At 37.8% G+C, this 23,443-nt stretch overlaps 2 protein-coding genes across 3 annotated transcripts in view; both read left to right on the top strand.

The window, feature by feature from the left end:
* Window positions 1-11,117, top strand: part of rad50 (RAD50 homolog, double strand break repair protein) — a 32,522-nt gene extending 21,405 nt beyond the window's left edge. The window contains exons 25-30 of one of the 2 annotated variants that reach the window (XM_080867517.1): window positions 6,851-6,936; window positions 7,044-7,186; window positions 7,341-7,474; window positions 8,160-9,709; window positions 9,844-9,945; window positions 10,074-10,240. In XM_080867517.1, the coding sequence (XP_080723643.1) occupies window positions 6,851-6,936; window positions 7,044-7,186; window positions 7,341-7,474; window positions 8,160-8,346 (550 nt within the window). In that variant the 3' untranslated portion in view covers window positions 8,347-9,709; window positions 9,844-9,945; window positions 10,074-10,240. Of the gene's footprint in view, window positions 1-6,850; window positions 6,937-7,043; window positions 7,187-7,340; window positions 7,475-8,159; window positions 9,946-10,073 lie in introns of both variants that reach the window. The other variant, XM_080867518.1, reaches the window with a different exon arrangement.
* A 799-nt stretch (window positions 11,118-11,916) lies between these two features.
* LOC308387461 (uncharacterized protein) lies at window positions 11,917-21,660 on the top strand. The gene is made up of 6 exons (XM_080867520.1): window positions 11,917-13,779; window positions 13,931-14,044; window positions 14,214-16,713; window positions 16,935-16,982; window positions 17,183-17,287; window positions 17,510-21,660. Exons 3-6 carry the CDS (start codon window positions 16,579-16,581, stop codon window positions 17,639-17,641), a joined length of 420 nt encoding a protein of 139 aa, XP_080723646.1. The 5' UTR covers window positions 11,917-13,779; window positions 13,931-14,044; window positions 14,214-16,578; the 3' UTR covers window positions 17,642-21,660.
* The last annotated feature ends 1,783 nt before the right edge of the window (window positions 21,661-23,443 follow it).

Consider the following 23,443-nt stretch of genomic DNA (forward strand, 5'->3'; position numbering starts at 1 on the left):
GAGTTAAACCCATTGACTCATTCACTGCAATTGACGGCTATAGACGTCAATGGCAGTGAATGAGTTAATTGTGGGAAGCAAAATGTCTAATTGTACAGCCTATTAATAACAAGCAGGGCTCGCTTTACCCCAGAGGATGGTGCTTCCAAGAATTTCAACTAGATCACAGGGCAGTTTTCCACTTGATGTGTTACATCACATCAGCTTGTCCAGATAACCTCTGTTTTTTGACGTTGACTGAACGTATTGCCTCCTGTGGTGGTCTTGTTGACGCCTCAGTGAAGGGAAAAAAAAAAGATTACTTCACTGTCTTGCACGAAGTAGGTTGCCTTTAGTCATTCTATAAATAAAATAATTTGAAAATGAGTCATGTCTTTCATGTGAAGTACCAGGCTCTTGAGTAACTAAACAGATTCTATGGATTCCAAAAAGCAGATTAGTTTTAAATTAATATATTAAAAAAGCTAGTTTTGCTGCTCAACTTCTTCGTCTATTTTTATAGTTGCCTTTATAATGCTGTTAATTTATCTTGGGAAAACTTTTTTCAAGACTCTATGTGACTGCATTCATAAACTACAGCTATGAATCATTTGCACATTTTATTTTAAACTTTAATAATGTTTCATCAGTTTCAATGAAAGGTCATTGGTTTTTAGTTCTGACACTTTGCTACTGCATGCTTTTTATCTTTAGAAAAATATATATATTGACCTGCCTAATAATGCTAAATTACACCTATAATTACAATTTGCAGACTAATTAGCAGCCCGATTTACATAATGCAACACTTGCAAAAGTTAAGTTTTCGGAATTATCTGGCTCTTGACCTATATGTTCTGCTTGCCACATACTCATCCCCCACTACATTTCATGGCGAAAAAACTTTTTCTAACTTAGAGTTAGGTATGAAACAGTACACTTTGTTGTGTGCAAAGAGTTCAACTATTCGGTGCAGTCAGCAGTTTGAAAGCATGTTTGCGTGTGCAGAGTGCAGATGCGAGCACTTGTTTTGAGTTCAGGTCGCTAAAGCCTTTTATAAATAGAAGCCAATACAGGCTTTTGACTTTTAATTGTAGGCCCATAGATTATTACAGATATAGGTAGTTTACGTTAGGGTGCTAAGATGATATATTATCTTTCTGTGTTATCTTCAGTTATGTGTTATTCTATGTTATCTTCATTTACATGGCTAACCTTAAGTAAGCTCCCATAACAAATTGTATCTGATACCCCAGACCTGGCATATTGTGAACTTTCACAATACACTTACTTTCTCACCTTTCCAGTTCACTGTATCCTAATGGATTGTAAGATTGATGAAAAAAATAAACAGAATTTAAATCCACAGTTAATCGTTTGAATAACTTTTCAGGAACAAATGCTAAATAATTGCAGAGCCTGTTTTTTCCGAGTGTTTTGAAAAGCATCTCGACTTAATGCCGAGTTATGCTTCCATGTTTTCTCATACGTCATTGTGTAAAGACTTTCCAGCAAAGATGACTATAAAACTCAAAAACAACCCCCCACAGAAACTGTTACAGTATAAAAACGATTAGATCAACCCCCCACAGCAAGAGTTAAAGCTGTACCGGAATAAATGTGGCAGGTCACAACAGAGTTGTTAACTGTGTAGCTTTGTACCTGATGTGCGTCTACCACTACCAGGGCAGGGTTTTTTTTCTGGATTAATAGAACTGATTTTGATTTACTTCCAAAGAGCACTCACCACTATTTATGCTTTTTGAAATGACCGCCTAAAATCCTAAAACATAATGTTAGGTTTACTATCTCAAGCCGGGTAATGCAGCAGGACAGTGAATGTAAACATCAAAGGAAAGACAGCAGAATCCATCTTTCAGAGTGGCCCAGCCAGAGTCTAGTAGGAATACTGTTGCGATACAAGAGTTGACTTATTTTTCTCAGAGTGCACAAAATATTTAACATGTGTATTATTTTTGTGTTAAGCACAGTTAAATACCTGTGACTTGAGTAATGGCGAAGTAAGATCTTATCAAGAATTAATGCAAAAAACAAAGATTGTACATGTCTGTTTTAGTGCTGCATACTAAGCAGTTAATGGATAGTAGATGAATCACTAGTATTATCTGCTAATCCATTTACTCTGAAGGTTCAAAAGAAGTCTTATCTAATGATGACGTTTTTTTCCAACAGGTTTTAAATGACCTAAAAAAAGACTTAGACTTACTTACTTAAACTTACTTATTAGATTAACCTAAATTTGCTATTGTGGTGAAAAATATCCTGCTCGACATGCAAGCCTTCCAAGCACAGAAAAAAAACATCTCATAGAGCAGAGAGTTCACTTCCTATTTTGTATCACCGCATAACTATCAATGCCATCATTTTTATGTGGCTTCAGCATTTGCAGTGCTGATTTTCATGATTGAAATGTGCAAATAATTGAAAATTTATCAGCAAGGTAGCAAAGCATGACATTGTACACAGTGAGTTGTACAAATATGTCTGGGTTTTCTATTTAAATGCAACTGTGTTATAGCAAATCAAAAGCACCTGAAGGTTACGTTTATTTGTCAATGTATCAGGCTTTTTTTTTTAAATTATCCTTTCTTTCTATTAAAAATATATTCATGTTTGCAAACTGTTTATTCTTGGAGATCAGGATACTCTGAGAGACACTTAATAAGGATAAAAGGCCTTGGTAAGGATGTGTGAGCTCACCATCACTGATACCATCTGAGTACGGTATCTGAAGAGAGCAGAAGCATCATTTACCCATAAGTGTGGGTTAGAAAAGGCATGACAGCCTGCAGTGTTATCAAGATTGCAAGCAAGGCATAGAGCCTTCCATCAGACATTACATCCAGGTCACAGTTTCTATTTGAATACAGAGAAAATGGTTTCTATGGTAAGATGTTTTGATTTGGACGCAAAAAAATGAATCAGTGTGCAAAAATTGTCTGTGCAGAACTGAGCAAAAGCTAGAAGTCACTGATAATGTGACTTTCAATAAAATGAAGGTAGTTGAAAGTCAAAGTTAAAGAGTTTGTGTTTGCTAATTATTGAAGAGTCAGCATAGCTTTCATTGTATTCTGGTCAAAATAACAGTCTATATGTGTTGGCTCAGCGGTTCTTAAACATTTTCTTTCATGCCCTTCTTCAGAAGTCCATGAAAGTTCAAGCCTCACACTCTAACTTTTAGCAATCATTAAAAGCGAAAAGTTATCCAAGTATAATTTAAATTTGTAAATGTCGGTACAGGAGCGTGAGTCATTGTATAAGAAGGAAATCTGATTCCTTCAGACCCATCTCGCTTCATACTTTTCAACTTAGATCGTCAGTTTTGAATACATTGCAAGCAGTATTTAAACACATCTGGGAAAGCGAGGGCATCTCTAAGAGATACCAGGTTTACTGGGTCACAGATGTAGAGCGGGCTCTGTAGATTTGTGAATGTAAACGTTCGTCAACAAAGGAAATGACTTGCAGCTACCGTATAATGAGAGTCAGCAACTTCCAGTGAAAGGGGGTGAAGTAACCACTAATGATCTTTAACCCTTTTTGAAGTGATTACCAATGAGAGTGCAGAATGTCATTTTACATTACCAAAGCAAAGTCTCAGGAGATCTGAGTGACAACAATTACCTCTTCTGCTGCGTCTGTATGATACACAACAGTAATTTAGTGCGTGTGCAGAACTCATGTTACTCAGCCTGATTGAGACGGACATTAAACAGACGAGTCTATGCACGTCAGATTTTGGGAAGTACCCCTCACGTATCTCAAATTAAAATGAGGTCGTTCTTCAGCTTCAGAGTTTTAATTCATGGTCCTACTTCAAAATTGCAAAACTAATTGAATGTGTTGAGGATATTGTGGGCTCACAGTCACTATCACTGCATTATCATAGTGTGCAGGGAGTTGATTGGTCCACTTCTGGACTTGGAGAAAATGTCTCTCCTCTTTTTCTCCTGCAATCCAAGACAGATATTTTGGCACTTTTTATACATAGAAATTCATAGAATAATGGCTACAGTCTTCTATGAACTTACTGTGTGTATATTGTTGTAAATATGCATAGCAAGGGTTTTTAGCAGTATGACTTGAGTTGAATGCCCCCCTGGTCAAAGTTGGTTGTCTGTCCAGGTTATGCTCTGCTGCCAACCCTGAAAACATGCCTGTATTGAAGCAATGTAATGGTAAATGGCCTGTATTTGTATAGCGCTTTACTTACTCCCTAAGGACCCCAAAGCGCTTTACACGTTCAGTCATCCGCCCATTCACACACACATTCAGAGACTGGTGATGGCAAGCGACATTGTAGCCACAGCCGCCCTGGGGCGCACTGACAGTGGCGTAATGTAAAGCCTTTTCTTCATGTTTCTCCTATATGTGCAATAGGTTCTACAAAGAATACTTAATAACGTTTTGTTGTAAAAGTCTTGATCCATGCTCAATCATCCAGGTAAGTAAATCCCAAAAGGTTGATTCTGTTCGTCTCAGACGTAGCGTTTTCAGTGGGAGAACTGATACTGATGATGTCACTTGGATGAATGACGAAACATTTCTCCCACTGAAATGTTTCGTCACTCAAGCGCCGGTGTCCTGCAGGTTTTAGATGTGTTCTCGAACCAACACAGCTGATTCAAATGGCTAAATTACCTCCTCAACATGTCTTATTGCCAGGCCTCTTATGTTCTCCAGAGGCCTGGCAATCTAGGCAATCTAGGTGAACAGAATCAACCTTTTGGGATTTTTTTCTGAACTGGAAGATCATCACAATACAACAGTTTTAGTATTTCTATAGCAAAGTTCATCAAGAAAATGCAGAATTCTGCACTAAACATCCTGAACTTTTGAAACCTAGTGTGATTAAGTCAGCCTACTAAAGTCAATGGATGATAGTGCCCTGCCTTACTTCTGTTATATTCTAGGATATTAGTAGACATCTTGAGACTAAATGTTACCTAATGCTAATGCAGTATTTTCATATAAAGAAATGCTGTATTATTATATTACAAGATAATAAAACTCAAAATGGGATTACTTTTTAAAGGGACAAATATTACACCACCTTCACATAATGGAAGTCATTAGTCACACCTTCCTTTTGTTGCATGAGAAGTTCTGTAAAGAAGATGTAATAGGTTGGACAGGCGGATACTTGCCCTACTATCTCTATTTTTACTTTATGGTTTATTCACCATATATGGTCTACAGAAGACATACCGTTAGTTGTACTGATATCGCTAGGTTTTTTTTTTTGCAAACCACATTTCATGTTTCTAATCAGTTTGTTAGATTATAGACCAAAAGTTTCTTGGTATTCCGGAAAGTGAAAAAAAATCCAGCTGAGCGTGTATCTTATGTATGATTTCATATCCTGTCAATATTATAGATACATTTATTGAAAGATTAAAAAAACGTTGCTGTTGTTTTTCATTTTTTGTAATCAGTTGATCAGATGCTTATTTTTTGAATGTTTCAATTTTGTGCAAACGTTGGGGGTTTTTTTTCGCATTTATCCACTGTCGAATAAATGATAAATATCTGGAGATGTGCAGACACGGGGATTGCTTAATAACTACCTCACACATAATGGTAGGATGTGACCTGTTATAACCTTTTTACCTGATTGCGAATAGGGAAATAGCACTTCAATAAACTTAGATGTCCCATGCAGCAATGTCTAGTAGAAGTGGCTTTTTGGTAGATAAATACATCTATCTTTAATTAGGTTTATCCTTTATATATTGCTCAAAAATTAAAAGAACACTTTTTAATCAGAGTATAGCATCAAGCCAAATAAACTTTGGGATATTGACCCAACTCCTCCAGGATGGCACATCAGTAGATTTCCTGTGTCTTCCAGGACAATATCTAAAGCATGAAGGTAATTCCAGGAGACAGGTAATTACTCCAGGACAGCTGGACAGGGCTGTTAGAGGTTCTTAACACATCAGTAGGATCATAATCTGCTACTTTTGTGCAAAGAGGAACCAGATGAGCACTGCCAGAATCCTACAAAATGAACTCTGGCAGGCCACTCGTGTGAGTGCCTCTGAACAAACAGTCAGGGTGGCTTGAGGGCCCGGCATCCTTTAGTGGGCCTACTCTAGTGTGCTCACTGCCGGGCACTGTTAGGCGTGAATGGCATTTGGCACAGAATATCAGAACTGATAGATCGACCACTGACACCCTGTGCTTTTCAAAATGAGAGCTGGTTCACCCTAAACACATTTGATAATGTGAAAAGGTCTGGAGAAGCCATGGAGAACATTATGGTCCCTGTCACACTGTTCAGTTTAGTGGTGGGTCAGTGATGATCTGTGGAGCCATATCCATGGAGGGATGCACTGACCTCTACAGGCTAGGCAACGGCCGCCTGACTGTCATGAGGCACCGGGATGAAATCCTTGGACCCATTGTCAGACGCTACACTGGTGCAATGGGTCCTCGTTTGCTCCTTGTACACAACAATGCCTGCCCTCATGTAGCCAGAGTATGTAGGGAGTTCCTGGAGAGTGAAACAATTGATACCACTGACTGGCCTCCACACTCGTCTGACCTAAATCAGAAAAACACATCTGGGACATTGTGTTTCCAACCCCACCAGGTTGCACCTCATACTGTCCAGGAGCTCAGCGATGCCCTGGTCCAGATCTGGTCATCATCTGTCCCCCAGGACATCATCTGTCATCTCATTAGGAGCCCTGACATTGTCAGGCAGGCATGTGGTGCCAATACTAACTACTCCCATAACGTCCATATCAGTAGATATATCCAGTATAATATTTCTTTCCCCATTGTGATCCTTTCCTTTAATTTTTTGAGCAGTATATTAATTTTTAATTTTATTTGTTTTCCACAGAACCATCATGAAATTCCACAGTATGAAGATGGATGAAATCAATAAGATCATACGAGACCTATGGCGCAGCACCTACAGGGGTCAAGGTGTGTCTCACATTAACAAGAGAGCGCTATTATTAATTTGTGGTATTTTCAGAAATACTGTTTTTCCCCCTCCTTACTGTCATTTATCTATTCTCTTCTCTCTCCAGATATTGAGTATGTGGAGATCAGATCTGATGTGGATGAGAATTCATCTGCTGGAGTGAGGCGGAGGGTTTACAACTACAGAGTAGTTATGGTGAAAGGAGACACGGCTCTGGATATGAGAGGACGCTGCAGCGCTGGCCAAAAGGTAAAAAAATGATTTTTTTTTTTTCGGTTTTGTGGTTACATCGCATGAAACCTGCATGTGACATGCAGTAAAAAGGTCAAACTTCTCAGTGAATCAAACATGATGTGACCATTTTGTTGTCTTCCTCTTTAAAAATATGATTGTGTGTGTCTAGGTACTGGCATCGCTGATAATCCGTCTAGCTCTGGCAGAGACGTTCTGTCTGAACTGTGGGATCCTAGCTCTGGATGAGCCCACAACCAACCTGGACCGAGAGAACATCGAGTCACTGGCACATGCCCTTGTAGAGTGCGTATATACGGATTCAGTATTCTTACTGCTATACTTGTGAAAACCCTCATTAATAGGATGCAACAGCTCCTAACATTAACTGACAGCTGTCTCTTTAGCCCCAAAACCAAATCCTTTAAATAGTTTAAGTAGCAAAGTGTCAAAGTACACACTTAGGGAATGTCTAATGTGCTCGGTCCCATTTATAAGCCGCCTCATCACATCTGGAACCTCACTTGGGCTTAAAAGCTGTCATTAAATCCAAGTTAACTTTGTACCAAAAAGGCCCCTTTGATGTAGATATGTTGCTATAGATACTGAGGAGTAGATGGGCTTCAAACCAGGAAATAAAAAGAAGTGCACAGCTGGTGATACTGAATTAAAAAGAACTGTTTAATTATTGCAGTAGTAAAAAACAGACTCCTCTGTTTTAATGTAGATTGGTGCTATCCTTCAAGCCTCATACTGTGTCCCTACACAGTGCCCACTGAAGTGTTACAGGATGTATAGGTTGTCATGCCCATTCCTCTGTAAAAGTTGAACTATTTTGGCTTTACTGGAGCAGACCGTGTAATGTATCGGACAGAGAAACCAGCATCCGACCTGTCAAAACATTAAACACAGACTTCTAGTTGTATACCTTGGCAGCCACTGTCTTCCTTGCAGTGGGATGTAACTCTTTATCTCCTGCTGTTTTCTTCAGAATCATTAAGAGTCGCTCTCGCCAGCGCAACTTCCAGCTGCTGATCATCACTCACGACGAGGACTTTGTGGAGCTGCTCGGGCGATCCAGCTACATTGAACATTTCTATCGTATCCGTAAGAACCAGGATCAGAACTCTGAAATCACAAAGTGCAGCATCAATTCCCTCTCATCCTATCTTCACTGAGCACTGAAGTGATTCGAAAAGCTGCTTTGGAAATGTAAACTAATGCTTTATCTCTTTGCTTTGATTTTATTTGGGCAAAGACCACGTTCAGGTTTGCTTTTCAGGAGGCATGAAGAAAACTCATTCGCACATCATTTGTTTAATAACTGACTATAATTTAACTGATATGCAAAGGCATGTTTGGTTGATAGTGTTTGTTTTTGAAGTCAGTCGTCAATAACCTTATATAAACGTATTATAACCGTAATTATCCTTAAGAAACTGTTAGAAGAAGTGCCAAAACAAAAGCAATAGGCTTCTGTTAACATCAGAAATATTTAAGGACAAAAAGCTTGATTCTAATCCATGAAGAATTTGCTTGTTGTGCTAGAATCCAGCGTGAGGAAAAGAGCTGTTTGGATTTGTTTTGGGGGAAAAATAAAACTGCTAAAAACTGTCGAAACTTTTCTACATATTTATTGAAATACTGCTCTGACTAGTGACCAGCAGCCATCAGATGGCATTTTCAGCAACAGCACATGCTTTGCTTAAAAAAATAGGGGGAAATTACACATTGAAATTCATATATAGCTAAAAAAAAAAAAAAAAAAACCCCTAAAGAACACATAAGTCACATATCAGATTGTGATGAATGGAATATTCAACTTGAAAATCTTAGCTGGTGTACATTTGTCATTAGCTGAGAATAAAATTACAGAACATTCAGTGGAAACCAAAGTTATTAACCTATTATCACACCACAAATCAAAGGTAAGATTATTTAATTGCTGTAGATTTATTTCAGAGAAACACAGCGCCTTTATCTCAAAGTTGCTCATTGACCACAACTTAATCAAGAATTTTGTCACACAATTCGTACATTTTTTTTTCTTGCAATTGGCAAATGTGATAAGGCGTGGGCAAAGCAAGTATAAGTAATCTGTTATCTGCCAAGACTTCAGAACAAACTTGAATCTGACTACAGCCAAACAACCACTTCAAGGGCTTTTTTTGAGGACGCATCTTCTAAAGGTTTTCACTCTAAGTACAAGTATGGAAATGATGATGATGATGCTTGTGCTAGTGTCTGCTGCGCTGATGAGTCCATGTGCTGCAAATCCCGTCCGGAGTCTCAACCTAGACCATATCATTGACTTGGCTGACCAATACAATAAAACTATGTATGAGGTAAGGGCTCATCTCATAAGAACGAGTGTTTTTTTGACTCTTAGCTTGAACATTTTATAACGTTTTTGGTGCCTTGACTTGTTAAAAAACTTGAAAGTGTGTTACAATTTTAAATGTTGACAAATATTTTTTCTATTTAATGTGGAAGAAGTTCTATGTTGAGGATGTGACACACTTGGTTAAATCTGGATGTGGGGTGAGAGGATCCTTTTCCATCTCTTTGAAACTGTGTTCCCTGTAGAGCATTCAGTTTTATTGGATTACATTTTTAAATGTCATTCATTTTAAACACGTCTGAAGTGAATATGTTCTCGCTCCTGTTGCATACAGAATAAGTTTTTCTGCAGAGTGCATGACATCCTGAAAAAGCATGACAGAACGGAGGATAAGAAGATTGTGAGAAACCTGGACGTGTTTTTTAAAGAAGGAAATGTAAGATATCTTTTTGCCAAATGAAAATGTCCCATCTATGTTACAAATATGTAAGGATTATGTACTAATGGCATTTGCAATACAGTGAGCGAGATCATACTGAACCCAGGTGTTTTCTTATCTTTTAGGTGAACTGCACAGAAGAACTAATTAACGTGCCTCATGCAACAACCGAAAAGCCAATACCATTTTTGCTGGAAAACCTTGCAAACTGCATTCGCCGGAGAAACTTCATGGGAATCTAAAAACAAAAATGCCTGATTAGCTTCGTGATCCGTGAACTGTCTGACATCTGGTAACGTCTTCAAATGTTTTTCATAGTCACAGTTTGATACAGTTAAAGTACTGGATATTTATTTTCTGGTATAGTTTTCTCTTTTATGCAGTTTATTTGTTATTTAATAGCAACTACATTCAGTGCTTTCACAGGGACGTTTTTGGTTGAGTTATTTTTAAGCTGCATAAGTAAAAATGCATCCGTCGCTGGCATTAAACTTTACAACAGTTAAGGCAGCAACTGCACATTATTGTAAACTGCATATTTATATTTTATTTAAAACAAGTTCAGTTCACATTTTGATATGTTTGGATGTTTGTTGTAGTTCTTTCACTCCACATTGAAACAAGTGTTTACAGAACAAGAAGTCGTTTTTCTCACAAGCTGCATTTGTATGGAAATGCTTTGTACTTTATGTTAAGACAGTCAGCTTTAACAGACATTTTGATCCTGTTTTATTTTTATATTAAATTTTGATGACGCCTTACTTCTGACAAGCTGTCTCGTATTATTCAGTCCTTCAGTCCCTATTGTCTGAAAAGAGGACATACTTGTCAATATTTTCAGTTCAGTATCTTGACTTCTGTTATAATTACTTTGCATGATTGGTTCAATGCTACACTCCCTGTAAGCCAGCTGTCTTCTGATTGGTAGCTCCTCCTACATAGAAGGTTTAGGAGTAGCTGGTTGTACTCACAGCCACAACTGTGTACCTTAGATTCATGTACCGTATTTTTCGGACTATAAGGCACACTTAAAATCCTTCAAGTTTTCTCAAAAATCATATGTAGTGTGCTTACTGACCTCAAACCAATTTTATGTGGTACAAGGCGCTTAAAAATCTGTCCAGCCATTTTGTTAGGTACACCTGTTCAGCTACAGCATCATGTTGACCTTTGAATCAAACAGACTAGCAGCAGATTCTGCTTTTGACATCTAAGAACAGGAAACTCAGGCTACAGTCCACAGAGGCTCACCAAAATGAAACAAGGAGACTGGAAATCGATTTTTTTTTTGTTCTGATAACATTGAGACGGTGTTGTGTGGCAGGTGTTTTGTTGCCAGACTTTTTAACGCTTGTGGGGTGGCTCTAGCGCAAGAGACACCACAGATCATCTACTCATCTGCTGATCAGAGGATTGGTGGTTTGAGTCCTGGCTGCTTTGATCTGCATGGCAAATATGCTTATGCAAAATACTAACCTGCATCCATTGGAGCATTAATGTGTGCGATTGGTAGATAGAAAGCATTTAAGCATAGAAGAAAGTGCAGGTGTGAATGGGTGAATGAGGCATGTTGGATTAAGCACTTTGAATGTTCTGGGAGTAGAAAAGCAGAATCGGTCCATTTACCACTTCAAATCAAATCACTTGTATTGTCACATCACATGTGCAGGTACACTGGTACAGCACATGTAAGTGAAATTCTTGTGTGCAAGCTTCACAAGCAACAGAGGTGTGCAAAATACAATGACATAAGAACAAAGCAAAATATAAGAATGAGAATTCTAAGAACAAATATAAGAATGTCTGCGGTGTCTCTTGAGCTAGAGCCACCCCGCAAGCGTTCCCAAGTCTGGCAACAAAACACCTGCCACACAACACTGTCTGAATGTTATCAGACCAAAAAATCGATTTCCAGTCCCCTTGTTTCATTTTGGTGAGCCTCTGTGGACTGTAGACTGAGTTTCCTGTTCTTAGATGTCAAAAGCAGAATCTGCTGCTAGTCTGTTTGATTCAAAGGTCAACATGATGCTATAGCTGAACAGGTGTACCTAACAAAATGGCTGGTAGTTGCATATACACAAGGGTGGATTCTCGTAGGAATATGCTTACTGTATTTTTCAGACCATAAGGCGCATTAAGTGAAACAGAACAGCCAGATAAGTCAAACTTTGCTCAACTCATTCTCCTTACTTTCTCCATTTCCGTACCATTGATTCATTAATGTTGAATATGCATACCAAATATGTATATATACAAGTGTGTGTGTGTGTGTGTGTGTGTGTGTGTGTGTGTGTGTGTGTGTGTACATATGTATAAAATAAAATATACAATATACAAAGGTTAGCAGTGGATGCACTGCATTCAGCATGATATGGTGCATTTCCATCAGGATAATGCACCATATTACCTATAAATCTCTCCTTGGGCTGGTTCCCTCTTATTTATGTGTTTATATGTGTAAAAACCACAACCAGTACAGCCTTAATTTTCACAATATCTGTCCCAAAAATCAGAACAGAATTGGGGGAAAGGGCATTTAAATACGCTGCCCCTGCTTCCTGGAATAATCTGCAGAAGGAACTAAAATTATTAGAATTGGTTACCTTGGGGGAGTTTAAGTCCATCTTAAAGGAACGAGGGAATAACTCTTTTACTCAGTGTGATTGTTTTTAATATCGCTCTTAATTTGATCTGTTATTGTATATTTTTCACATGTTCGTACGGGGATATTGTATTTGTTTTAAATGTTATATACTTATGAGGTACATGCATTTTTGACTTTTGTTGCCATGATGCCAGGTCTCTCTTTTTTTAATCTCAATGAGATTTTTACGTGGATAGATAAAGGACTAATAAAAAAAAAATAGTGATCATAAATCACGAAGCTCAAATCATCTCAGACTTGTTTCTTGGTAAGAAAATTAGGGCAAAACTGCAGATTACAGTTACTGTTTGACCAAACGATTGAGGAAACGGCTAAAACATCAGATGTTCATGAATTAAATAATCAAGTCGAAAAATGTTTACTGCCAAACTCTGTGTAATCTGTGCAGTAGAAACGGATGAAATAGTAATCAGTCTAAACAAAAACCAGCACCTGTATGAGGGCGGGATTGAAAACCACATCAGAAATCAAACTTCAGACTAGTCAAGTCTTCTCAACTTTATGAGAATATTTTCAAGTAACCATTGTAAATAGATGTCTGTTGTTGTTTTCTTCTTCTCCTTTTTTGTAATGCAGCCCACCGTATAGACTCATTTCAGAGAAACTGTTCTCCTTTCTCAAGCTGCGTATTGACCACAACTTAATCATGAGTCTTATCTCTCCATCGCTGCAGACTGCATTTGGGGTTTTTTTTGTAATTGACAATTGTGGTGAAGGCGTGGGCAAAGCAAGTATAAATAATCTGTTCATCAGCCAAGACCTCACAGCAACCTGCAAGCTGACAATTGAGCAGAAATACTTTAAAGGCTTTTCAGCTTTTCAGCCAACTAATAACAAGTATGGAGATGATGACGTTTGTGCTGGTGTCTACTGTGGCCCTGCTTATCAGTCCATGTGCTGCAAATCCCATCTACAATATGAACTTAAACAATATCATTGACCTTGTTCAAGAATACAGTAAAACTTTGAATGAGGTAAGACCGTATCTTATACATTTAACTGCCTCTTAGCATTCATAGAGCTTTTTGTTGTTCTTGTTGTTAGTTTACTTTTATTTTTTCTGCTTTGTTCAAGTTTTTAAAACTTGATTGTGACAATTTGTCTCTCCAACGTTGCAGAGTATCTATGTGGAGGATGTGACACACTTGGTTGAATCTGGATGTGGGGTGAGAAGACTACTTTTCATGTCTTTGAAACAGTTTGCAAGCTTTCCATTCAGGTTTCTTTTTTGAGAGACTGCAATAAGAACAGTGATCTCTTTTTAACATTTTAATTGTGTTTATTTGTAACGCTAATACTTGTTTATGTTTCATACAGAATAATTTCATCTGCAAAGTGCACGAGATCCTGGAAAACCATGCCACAAAGCAGCAGAAATATAAAGAGAAGGAGATTGTGAGAAACTTGGAAGTGTTTATTAACGGCACAAATGTAAGATATCTTCTCTGACATATTTCCTATATAAGGTATACATCAAATCTGTGTTACGCACCTTTAGAGACAATGTACTAAATCTACCTGTTGTGTCTTTGGTGAGACAAAGAATCTGCAAAACAATAAAACATATTGTACTGAGCTCAGCTGATTTCTTGTCATTCAGGTGAACTGCACTGAAGTACTGAAGACTGTGCCGAAGGCAAGAACTGAAAAGCCAATACCGGCTTTGCTGGAAAACCTCAAGATATGCATTCAGAAGAGAAACTTCAGTGGAAAATAAAAACACGCCTGGATACCTTCCAGATCTGTGGACTGTCTGTCATAATGCTTCCAAGTCATTTTCTTTGTTCTTTTTTTTTTTTCTTTTTGTAATTTATCACAATTCAAGCATTGGATATTTATTTCATTCTATAGTTTAAGACAGTATTTTTCTTCCTTTTTATGCAGTTGATGTTATTTAATAGTAGCTATATTCGGTACATTAGCCAAGACATATCTGACTGAGCTGTGTTTAATTGCATTTTTAAAAATGTATGTGTAGCTGTCGTCAAACAGCACAACAGATCAACTTGACATGTTATTGTACAACTGCGTATTTATTTTTTATTTAAGTTAAGGATTTTTAATATATTTGTATTACATATTTATTGCAATTGTCTCACATTGCATTGAACCAAGTGTTTACAGAACAATAATAAATCACTTTTATCCACAAGTCCCAGTTTGTATGGAAATGCTTTGGGCTTTATAGCAAGACAATTAACTTTTACACACATTTGGCTGTTAAGATCACATTTTGATGATGGCGTCATTTGTGGCTCAGTATTTTAGTTCTTGGCTTCTGTTAGCATAACTTTGCATGATTCATTTATACTGACCGAGCTGCAGACTCTCAGTCCATCCACTGTCTGAAATTAGCCTTTTGCTTGAAAACTACACTCCCTAAGCTACTTTTCTCATTGGTTGCTCATCCCTAACGGAAGGTTTAACCTGCAGGTGGGTGGAGCTGCTGTACTGACTGACAGAGCTGTGTACCTGAGATAACAATATTAAGGATACCACCACCTCTCAGTCTAACATTGTGTGTATGCATATACACTTACTGGCCACTTTTGTATGTATATCTCTTCTACTGCTCATTAACAAAAATATCTAAGCAGTTAATCACATGGCGGAAAGCAAATATTTATACATGCAGCCATGGTAATGATGCCCTGCTAAAGTTTAAACACAGCATCAGAATCAGGACCACAAGTGATTTAAGTCACTTTGAGCGTGACGAGTTTCTTGGTTCCAGATGAGTATTTCATTAACTGCTGATCTACTGGGATTTACCCACACAACAATCTAAGGTTTACAGAGAATGAACTGAAAAAGTAAAACCGAATTATCTGTGCGAAAATACTTTCATGATAGCAGAGATCAGGGGAGAATGGCCAGACTGCTTTAAGCCAGGGGTGGGCAACTCCATGCCTCGAGGGCCGGTGTCCTGCACGTTTTAGATCTCACCCTGGGTCAACACACCTGAATCAAATGATTAGTTCATTACCAGGCCTGTGGAGAACTAAAGGACATGTTGAGGAGGTAATTTAGCCATTTGAATCAGCTATATTGGATCAAGAACACTTCTAAAATCTGCAGGACACCAGCCCTCGAGGCATGTGGTTGCCCACCCCTGCTTTAAGCTAATAGGAAGAACACTCTAAGTCAAATAGCCAATTGTTAGATTGATCGTATGCAGAAGAGCATCTCTGAATGCACAACACATCTTGTACTGTAGCCCAATTGCACTGAACTTCGACGCAGAAAGGGTACATCCTCAGAAGACACATAAGGTGCCACTCCTGTTTGCTAAGAATAACATAGTGAGGCTACAGTTTACAATTCTACAATAGAAACCATTTAAATCATCGCCAAGTATGTTGAGTCTCGATTTCTGCTGCAATATTTAGATGGTAGAACCAGAATTTAGTATAACAACATTAAAGTAAGAATCCATCCAAGGGATTAAGGAAACATTTAATTAACGTATCAGATTGTGAATGAAATACTCAAGTCAAAAATCTTCACTACCATTCACTGTAATTTGTACAGTAGGAAATGATGTAACAATTTTCAGTGGAAACCAAAATCATCGGCCCTTTGGCCAGATTTAAAATCGCACCGCAAATCGAAGTTAAGATTGGTTGAGTCTTCCCCCATTTTTTTCAGCAGTATACTTCCAAGAAATCACTTTGCGTGGATCACAGTCTGTAATGAAGTTTCTTTTGAAAGTACCTTTTTTTTTTTTCATCTTTTCTGTAATGCAACCAAGTCTGGTTATTCTGAGAAAATAGTTTCTTTTCTGCTCATTGACCACAAACTAATCATGGATCTTATCGCCAAGGCGCTGCAGACTGCTTTTTGGTTTTTTTGTAATTGGCAAACGTAATGAAGGCGTAGACAGAGCAGGTATAAATAATCTGCTCTCAGCCAGCACTTCACAACAACTTCAAGGACTTCTGCTTTTCAGCCAACGAACAACAAGTATGGAGATGATGATGTTTGTGCTGGTGTCTGCTGTGGCCATGCTGATCAATCCATATGCTGCAAATCCCGTCAGTAACGACAACCTAAACCGTATCATTGACCTGACTGAGAAATACAACAGAGATCTGAATGAGGTAAGGGTTCATCGTATAAGCAAAATTGTTTGAGTGACACTTAGCTTGAAATTTTTTTTGGTGCCCTAACTTGTTAAAACCTTTAAAAGGTGTTTGCAATGTTCAGTTACAAATATTTTTTCTATTAAATTCGATTACATTTTTTGGTGCCTTATCTAGACAAATGATTCAATATGTTATAAGTGTTAGCTGACAAAGTAATTTTTTCTTGGATCTTACAGAGGTTCTTTGTGGAGGATGTGTCTTACCTGGCTGACAGTGGATGTGGAGTGAGGAGACGTTTTTTCATGTCTTTGAAACAATGTTCCTTTTAATTCATTCAGTTTTCTTGAATTGTTCTTCTGATTGGCAGTTTGAGTTGGTTATTTATTTATTTTGACAAACTGCAGAAAAAACACTAGCCAACTTGTATAATTGTAAATGCATGTGTTTTTAAAAGCTTATAAATCCGTCCTTGTGTTCCATACAGAATAACTTCTTCTGCAAAGTGCATGACATCCTACAAAAGCATGCCAAAAATAACAACGAGAAAGATATTGTGAGAAACCTGGAAATATTCATTAAGGAATCAGATGTAAGTTATCTATTTTGACACATCTCCAACTTAAGAACAACAAATCTGTGTAGTCTGTGAAGGTTCTCAGTCATCCAGGTCATCATAGTCTAAGGAGCTTGGAAAGAAAAGCGTCAGTCTGTGTTGTAAATATTTAGAGACAATGTGCTAACCTCACTTTAGGTAGACAAATGCATCTGCAAAACTGAGCATATATACTGAACACAGATTCCTGTCTTTCAGATAAACTGCAAAGAAGTACTAAAGAAAGTAGGGCCGTCAGACAAAGAACAGCCACTACCTGATTTGCTGGGAAACCTCACCAAATGTATTCAGAGAAGAAATTTCATGGGAAACGTAACACAAGCTGCCTGAATACCTTCAAGATCGTTGAACTGGCTAACGTGATAACTCTTTTAAGTGTATTTCAAAAGTCATGGGTTTTCATAATTCAAGCATTTTTTTCATATTATATATTTTTTTTATATAGTTTGGTAAGTTATCACTGATTTTTCTCTGTCTTTTTTATGCAGTTTTTATTATTTATTGATACTAAATTCAGTACAAGACAAAGATTTATTTTGGTTGAACTATGTTTTAACTGCAAAAGCAGAAATATATCTGTAGCTGTCTTTGATCATTACAAAGTTTAAGAAAGCAACTTAATGTGTTTTTGTACAACTGCAAATTTGCTTCTTTTTTAAGTAAAAGTAATTCTGGTTCTAATAATATATTTGAGTGATATTTTTATTGTAATTCTCTAACACCACATTGTAACAAGTGTTTACAGAACAATAAATCACATTTGCCCAGAAGTGGAATTTGTGTGGAAATGCTTTGTGTCAATCTACTGTAACAAACATTTTATTTTCTTTATTTTAAACCTGAATTTTTATAAAACTGAACCTTTCGCAGATCGTTTCATATCATTCTGCCCTTTCAACATCTTAATAGGGAGATATTATATTCATTTGCAGCAGTTCTTGGTCTCTGTCAGAGTTCCCCATGCCATCCATGCTCTGGAGTGAACCTTTGGCTTTGATACTGCATGCATTTCAAGTCAGCTTCCTTGTGATTGGCAGTCTAATCAAAACAACCACAAGCTCCACCCAAAGCAGGTGGGTGGAGCTGCTAACTCACAGCCACAGCTGTGACATCCCACAGCTCTGTAAATAGAAAAGAACTCGCAAACTGAGCATTCATAGTGGTTTGAAGCTTTCAGTATCACGTATATATAAACTTTCCTCATAATTTGAAAATATGGCTAGGTTTAATATGTAACAGTATTAATATTAATCAGTATCCATGATACACAACGTTCGATAATGTGTCATGCGCAAAAGCATCAGCTCTAAAAGCCGTGCTTAGAGAGTGCTTTGTAGTGAATCAGAAGAGTCGATTCTCATTGAGCAAGAGCCACCTCCTCACTTAATTTCCTTTCACTGCTCAGCTCTCACACAGTGGCTCAGCTATGCTCCAATTCCTCCATATTGTGGCCAATCACATGCGAGGATATAGGATAATATCATTATGTGAAAAACAGAGAGGGTGAGATACGCGACAGTCAAGTGGAGCGTGCGTCTGTCCTCTCAGTAAGTGAGTGAGACAGTAGACAGGGGTGAGAAGGGCTGTGCAGGTGCATCGCAAAAACACATAAATATGCCTGACACCCATAAACGAAGCAGCATCTGGCTGTAGTATAAAGACTTTTTTTTGTCTCGGTCTCTGTCTCGTCTCGACTTTATCTTTGTCTTGACTTGGTCTGTCTTGGTCTTGTCTTGGTCTCGATGCCCTCTGGTCTTGGTATTGCCCTGGTCTTGGTTTAGGCGGTCTTGACTATAAGTCTAACAAACACACACAAAGAACAAAACAAAAACTCAGTCACAATTAAAAGCTAGTGATTAAAAATGTGTTTTCAGACGGATCAGATCCTAATTTGAAGAGACACTATTACAAAGTTTGGGAGCAGAAATTGCAAAGGCCTGGTCTCCACTGTTTTTTAGCCTGCTTCAAGGGACAACTAGAAGCAACTTATCAGCTGACCTATTTGGATTAGTTTTAGTTAAAAGAGCAGAGAGGTCTGATGGAGCTAATCCATTTAGAGACTTAAAAACAAACAGTAAAATCTTAAAATCATTTCTACTGTACTGTAAAGTACTGGAAGCCACTGTAAATGAGCCAAGACTGGGGAAATATGGTCATGTTTACGAGTGCCTGTCAAGTGTCGGGCTGTAGCATTCTGAACAAGCAGAAGACGAGAGAGCAGAGCCTGGCTGATACCAAAATAAAGACTTTTACAGGAGTCAAGCCTGGATGAAATGAATGCATGAATTACTTTCTTGAAGTCAGCAGATGACAAAATGTTCTTAATTTTTGCAAAGGCCCTGAGCTGGAAGAAGCTGGCTTTTACAACAGAATTTATTTGTTTCTCAAATCAAAAATTGCTATTAAAGAACACTACCAGATTTTTTGCAATGGGAGTTCTAGACTTTTCCAGAGGCCCAAGGTCACCCTTATATGGTGGCCCTGAGAACCCAAAACATGGGAGGTGTGTTTTATCATGATTCATATAAAACTGATGACGGATTTTTAGGCTAATAGTTAGGCTAACAAACTTACCTCTCACCTTTTCTTTCCTCACAAAACTGATAGATCCTCCACTTCTTTTAAGAGTCTCCCAGTGCAATTCTTAGCATATTTTGGTTCCTGCAACTGGTCCGACGGGTTATTGTCTCCACAGAAACACTTTCCTTGTGCTTTTGGAAATATGTTTTTTCCTATTTCTGTTTTCGTTTTTCCTAGTTCCGTAGTCATTTTTCCTATTTCTGTTTAGTTTTTTCCTTTTTCCGTTGTCGTTTTTCCTATTTCTGTTGCATTTTGTGTGCTTTTGCAGCGTTTTTCTTATTTCTAGTGTTTTCTTAAATTGCAGTTCGTTTGGTCTTTCAGGGCCACCGTACCCTTAAAAGAAAAACAAGGGTTAGAAGGTCCAAATAGTACAATCTCAGTTTTTTGATCGTTTATATTCAAAAAATTGAAAGCAAACCATGAATTAATGTCATCAAAGAAGTCTAGCAAAACTTTTAGAGAGTCTGTAGAATTCTTTTAAGAGGAAAGTAGATTTGAGGATTATCGGCAGTGAAATAAGATTCCATCTTTCCTGAAAATAGAGCCCAATGGGAGCATGTAAAGAGAAAAGAGGACTAGGCCAAGGATAGATCCTTGAGGGACCCCACATGTAAGGGGTGTAGATGTGGATGAAAAGCCACCGAACCTGACAGAAAAACGTCTATCAGTTATATATATATATAATCACCAGCATTTTGTCAGGTACACAACTGCAACAAGATGTTGAACCTTGAATCAAATTGAGTACAGTAGCAGAAGACTGCACCAGGTCACACTCCTGACATCTCGGAACACGAAACTGAAGCTGCAGATCATGCAGGCTCACCAAAGTTGGGAAATAGAGGATGTGAACAATGTGGTTTGGTCTGATGATTTAGTTTCTGCTGTGACATTCAGACAGTAGCTTCAGAATTTGGTGTAAATGACATTAAAGCATGGATCCATGCTGCCGTGTATGAACGCTCTAGGCTGCTGGCGGTGGTGATGCAATGTGAGTGATATTTTCTTGGCACACTTTGTACTAGTGGTGGGCGGTTCGATCCAAATATCGATTGTATCGATACCAAGTCGGCATCGATATCGGATCAATACTAGCCTGGTGAGATTGATTCTTTACTTTAAGTTCCGCTCTTGTTTGCAGTGCTGTGGTTTGGGAAAAGACGAAACAGCCAGGTCGCCGGACTCGCCGCTCCTGTGTCAGCACAGAGCAGGCACACTTTACTCCCCCTCCTCCTCTTGTGTTTAGATGTTGCGCCATCATGTGACGTGACTCAGATGCTTTGGGGGTTGTTAAATTGTTTACATATTATTTATATTTTCACCAGTTGTTTTTTTGTTGAGAATTTTAGATGTCATTTTTGTGTTACAGTTTCTCAACAGTACTTGTTTGTTTTAATTTGTTTACTGGTTTGCGTGCACTTTTCATTTTAGGTTTTGTCAAAAAAAATTGATAATATTGGTTTTCTATAAGTATTTTCTATTTAATTGTAAATTTTGTCCTAATTATGTCCTAGGTTTTAACTATTTCATACTAAAAAAGGAAACATCATAAAAAAAACTTAAGTTCATGAAAATTAATTGAGATTTAGCAATTCAATGGTGCATCCACCTTATTTATTGAAAAGTATCAGTATCGGCGATACTGGCCTGTATTTACTTGGTATTGAATCGATACCAAAATATGCAATGTCGCACACCACTACTTTGTACTAACTGAGCATCATTAAATCATAAAAGCCTGATTGAGTATTGTTGCTGTTCATGTCCATTTCTCCCTGTAGGATCACAGTGTACCCATCTTCTGATGTCTGCCTCCAGCAGGACAAGGGAACATGTCTCACAGCTCAAATCATCTCAGACTGGTTTCTTGAACATGAAAGTGAGGCAAAATTGCCAGTTACACTCAATATATGCTCACAAAGTTAACAACAAACAAACACTTCAAACATCTGATTTTGCTGAATGAAATATTCTTGTTGGAAATCTTTAGTGCCATATTCTGCGTAATTTGTTGAGTAAAAAATGACGTAACAACAGTCAGTGGAAACCAAAAAAAATCAGCCCATTAATTCAAACATAAGATTGTTCAAGTCTTCCCTTAATTTCTTTGAACAGTACATTTCCAGGTAACCACTTCGAGTGGATGACAATCTGTTAATAAGTTGCTTTTTCATTTTTTTTAATTCAGAGAAACGCTTGCTTTTCTGCTTACTGGCCATAACATCCTCATGTCCCTTATCTGACATTCACCTCAGATTGTATCTAGGCTGTTTTTTGTAACCAACAATTAGGGCGAAGGCATGGGCAAAGCAAGTATAAATAATCTGTTCTCATCTAAGACCTCACAACAACCTGCCAGTTGACATCTGAGCAACAGAAACACTTTAAGGGCTTCTGCTTGAAGACACGTCTTCTAGAGGTTTTCAGCCAACAATCAACAAGTGTGGAGATGACGATGCTCATGCTGGTGTCTGCTGTGGCCATGCTGATCAGTCCATGTGCTGCAAATCCTGTCCGTAATCTTACTCTCAGCGATAGTCTTAACAGTATCATTGACCTTGTTGAACAATACAGTGAAAATCTCACTAAGGTAGGAGCTCATCTTATAAGCACAACTGTTTTCTGGACTCCTAACACTCATAGAGCTTTTTGTTGTTGTTGTTGTTAGTTAACTCGTGTTTTTTCTGCTTTGTTCACGTTTTTGGTGCATAAAACTTGTTTGTGACAATTTGTCTCACCAATGTTGCAGAGTTTCTATGTGGAGGATGTGACACATTTGGTTGAATCTGGATGTGGGGTGAGAAAACTTCTTGTCTTTGAAACAGTTTGCAAGTTTTCCATTCAGGTTTTTTTTTTTGAGAGACTACAACAAGAACAGTGGTCTCTTTTTTACATTTTATTTATGTTTATTTGTAAAGCTTAGTTTACTTATTTATGCTTCATACAGAATAACTTCTTCTGCAAAGTGCATGACATCCTACAAAAGCATCCCAAAAATGACGAAGAGAAAGATATTTTGAGAAACCTGGAAATATTCATTAAGAAATCACATGTAAGTTTTTTTTTGGGTTTTCTCAGATGTAAGTTATCTATTTTGACACATCTCCAACTTAAGAACAACAAATCTGTGTAGTCTGTGAAGGTTCTCAGTCAACCATGATCATAGTTTAAGGAGCTTAGAAAGAAATGCGTCAATCTGTGTTGTAAATATTTAGAGACAATGTGCTAACCTCACTTTAGGTATACAAATACATCTGCAAAACAGTGAGAGATATACTGAACACAGATTCTTGTCTTTCAGATAAACTGCAAAGAAGTACTAAAGAAAGTAGGGCCGTCAGAAAAAGAACAGCCACTACCTGATTTGCTGGGAAACCTCACCAAATGTATTCAGAGAAGAAATTTCATGGGAAACGTAACACAAGCTGCCTGAATACCTTCAAGATCATTGAACTGGCTAACGTGATAACTCTTTTAAGTGTATTTCAAAAGTCATGGGTTTTTATAATTTAAGATTTTTTTCATATTCTAGTTGTTTTTTTTATTAGTTTG

This window comes from Rhamphochromis sp. 'chilingali', assembly GCF_963969265.1.
Source record: "Rhamphochromis sp. 'chilingali' genome assembly, chromosome: 19".
Taxonomy (NCBI): Eukaryota; Metazoa; Chordata; class Actinopteri; order Cichliformes; family Cichlidae; genus Rhamphochromis; species Rhamphochromis sp. 'chilingali'.

Coding starts and splice junctions, on each gene's coding strand:
- LOC308387461 (XM_080867520.1), top strand. CDS start 16,579: ATGGAGATGATGATGTTTGTGCTGGTGTCTGCTGTGGCCATGCTGATC. Junction 16,714..16,934: donor ACAACAGAGATCTGAATGAG/GTAAGGGTTCAT, acceptor TGGATCTTACAG/AGGTTCTTTGTGGAGGATGT. Junction 17,288..17,509: donor TATTCATTAAGGAATCAGAT/GTAAGTTATCTA, acceptor CCTGTCTTTCAG/ATAAACTGCAAAGAAGTACT.